This window comes from Poecilia reticulata, linkage group LG17, assembly GCF_000633615.1.
Source record: "Poecilia reticulata strain Guanapo linkage group LG17, Guppy_female_1.0+MT, whole genome shotgun sequence".
Lineage (NCBI taxonomy): Eukaryota > Metazoa > Chordata > Actinopteri > Cyprinodontiformes > Poeciliidae > Poecilia > Poecilia reticulata.
The window spans coordinates 9,684,161-9,686,711 of NC_024347.1; the positions used below are offsets into that span (position 1 = coordinate 9,684,161).

The 2,551-nt window shown below is 39.1% G+C and overlaps 1 protein-coding gene across 2 annotated transcripts in view; it reads left to right on the plus strand.

Moving 5' to 3' along the window:
• The window catches only part of cntnap2b (contactin associated protein 2b), a 96,792-nt gene that overhangs the window by 599 nt on the left and 93,642 nt on the right, over positions 1–2,551 (plus strand). For both annotated transcript variants that reach the window (XM_017309994.1, XM_008433525.2), the window contains exon 2: positions 1,092–1,202. In XM_017309994.1, the coding sequence (XP_017165483.1) occupies positions 1,092–1,202 (111 nt within the window). The remainder of the gene's footprint in view (positions 1–1,091; positions 1,203–2,551) is intronic.

Here is a 2,551-nt window from a genome sequence, read left to right on the forward strand (position 1 = left end):
CACACACACACACACACACACACACACACACACACACACACACACACACACACACACACACACACACAGCTTTTCCCTGCAATATATGCACAGTTTTTGTGTGTGTTGAAAATAGAGCAGCGGACTATGCAGGATGGTCCGTTGAACGAGATCAGCGGCCCAGCATCACCAACCGCGCGATACTTTCATTCATCAAGAACGAAAGAAGCAGAAGCTGCTTCCCATAGAAAACAGAGGCAGGGCCGGTATATCGTCAGAGTTTGATGGGTAGCACAGATAGTTAGAACACCTGCTCAATCCTCCATGGCGCCCATAGGCGTAAATCCCGAAGTTTGACCCCCCCAAACTTGGAAAAGTCTAGAAACGTTTGTAATTAAATAATATCAATATGAATAGGCAAAAGAAACAAAGAACGAAATAAATCTGCTATTTATCTCAGAAAAAGAAAATAATCCATTTTGACCCCCCACTCCCCTGTGCCATTTCCAGCCAGGCAGGAGAAAGACTGGCTGGTATGGACTGAGTTGAACCTATTCAGTTGATATGTGAACAGGATAAATCAGAAAAAAAGATAAATAAAAATACAGCAGTTTTGTCTTTTCTTATCACCTTTACATTTCTAGTTTCTTCTGAAGTGAATAGGAAAGGTTTTTCTCCTTGTTCAGTAACAACAATGATAACCTCCCAGAGTTCAGCCACTCTATTTGCTCCAGAGCCTGTAGTATGGAGTAAACTTTCCTTAGCTGTGTGACCAGCCTCCTTAGCACCTCAGATCTAACTTCAACCCTCCGTTTCAACAGCAAAAGACAAGCTTGGAAAAAAAATTGCTCAAAACTATTTTGAAAACATGTCAGAAGTTTGACTATTTTTTAGACAAAATGTAAATGTAATTTTGTTGATGAGAAAGTACTTTTATTCTTTTATTCTAGAGACCTGAAATTCCAGACTTTGTGATGAAATGTTATTGTTTATTTCCTTTACTTAGTGTGAAGATGATTTCTGTTTCAAACTAGTCACCTCACAGCTGCTATTACAGAATAGACAGCTTACTGCTGAAGGTGATCTTTGCCTTTTTTATCTTGCTGGTTTAGGGAAGTGTGATGACAGCTTGGTAACACCCCTTCCCATCAAATCCTTCAACAGCTCATCAGAATATGGCAGAGGATATGCAGCCGCTTTTGCTAAACTCAACAGAATACAAGGTATGGCAGTGTAATGTCAAGCACTTTGCAATTCCTGATCCTGTGTGAACATTGATTCCCTTTTATAATAATGTTCATTCTTTATATCTACTGTTTTATTGAAGCTTTTGCCTACATAATTGGTTTAAGATGAGGGTGTCTTTCTTTAAGTTTGTAGGGGTGATATTTTAATATTTTTAATGGATCGGAGAGCAGAGACAATTAGAAACAGTAGAGCGAGGAGCAGATGCCACTAGCCTACATCTTCTATATTTAGTCCACTTCAATGTAAAGCTGCATAATTATTCAATAAAATTGGAATATAAGCGCCAGTCTCTTAAGTTTTTGATTTGTGTTTTAAGTACGAGTAAAGTTGGACGAGAATAAAGACTAATTTTATGATAGCTTTTCACCATAGTGCGCTAAATTGCGGAATACTGATCCTGTAAGGCAGGGGTCCCCAAACTTTTTCCTGTGAGGGCCACATAACTTTTCCCTTCTCTGCTGGGGGGCCGGAGTCAGTTTGTAACAGAAAAGGTGTGACGTTTGTAGGAGTGCCTAAATGTAAAATTGTATTGTTTTCCAGAAAGCACGATCAAATAACATTCTCTGGGTTCTTCACAGAAAAAATCCAGGAAGGATTATAGTCCGTATTTTCCTAACTATGAGCCGCACCGAGCCATAAGCCACAACACCAAAGTTTTTTTTTTTTTTTAACCAGTAAACATAAACATATAAGCCACAGATATCTCTGCCGCTCCAGGTTTTCCACAACAATGCAGCAGCAGCAGAGGGGGGAGGACACCCAAAATTTGAGTCATAACAGGTCAATTGAATATCACATTTATTAGGGTTGAAAAAGAAAAGTTGCCAAGTTTAGATTTAACTGAACTGATTACGGTAGTTTCCGAACAGTAACTGTAAAAGTAAAAGTGCTGATCCTTCCTGCCTGCTACTAGCATGTGCTAAATGAAAATGGGCACATTCTTCTTCTTCTTTAGATTTCAACAGCAGCTTGCATCCATTATTGTTGCACTACTGCCATCTACTGGATCCTAATATGTGTTTTACATTCAGATACATACATTAGAAGTACAACTGATACAACAGCTACCTCAGAATGCTATGAGCTGCAATGCWACATAACGACCTGAGAAATCTTAGCAGCCTGCTAGTTAGCAATGACGTAGCACATAATCAAATCGCCCGCAGGTATTTCCAAAACTAATTCAATAAACAAGTTACTTWTTTTATCATATGTTAACATAAAGGCTCGTTTTGAAGTAWAAGCTGCTACTTACAGGCATTGCTTCGAAGAACTCGACCTGGAATGCGGCGTTCATATCAAACACGTGTGTTCATCTGCTCTA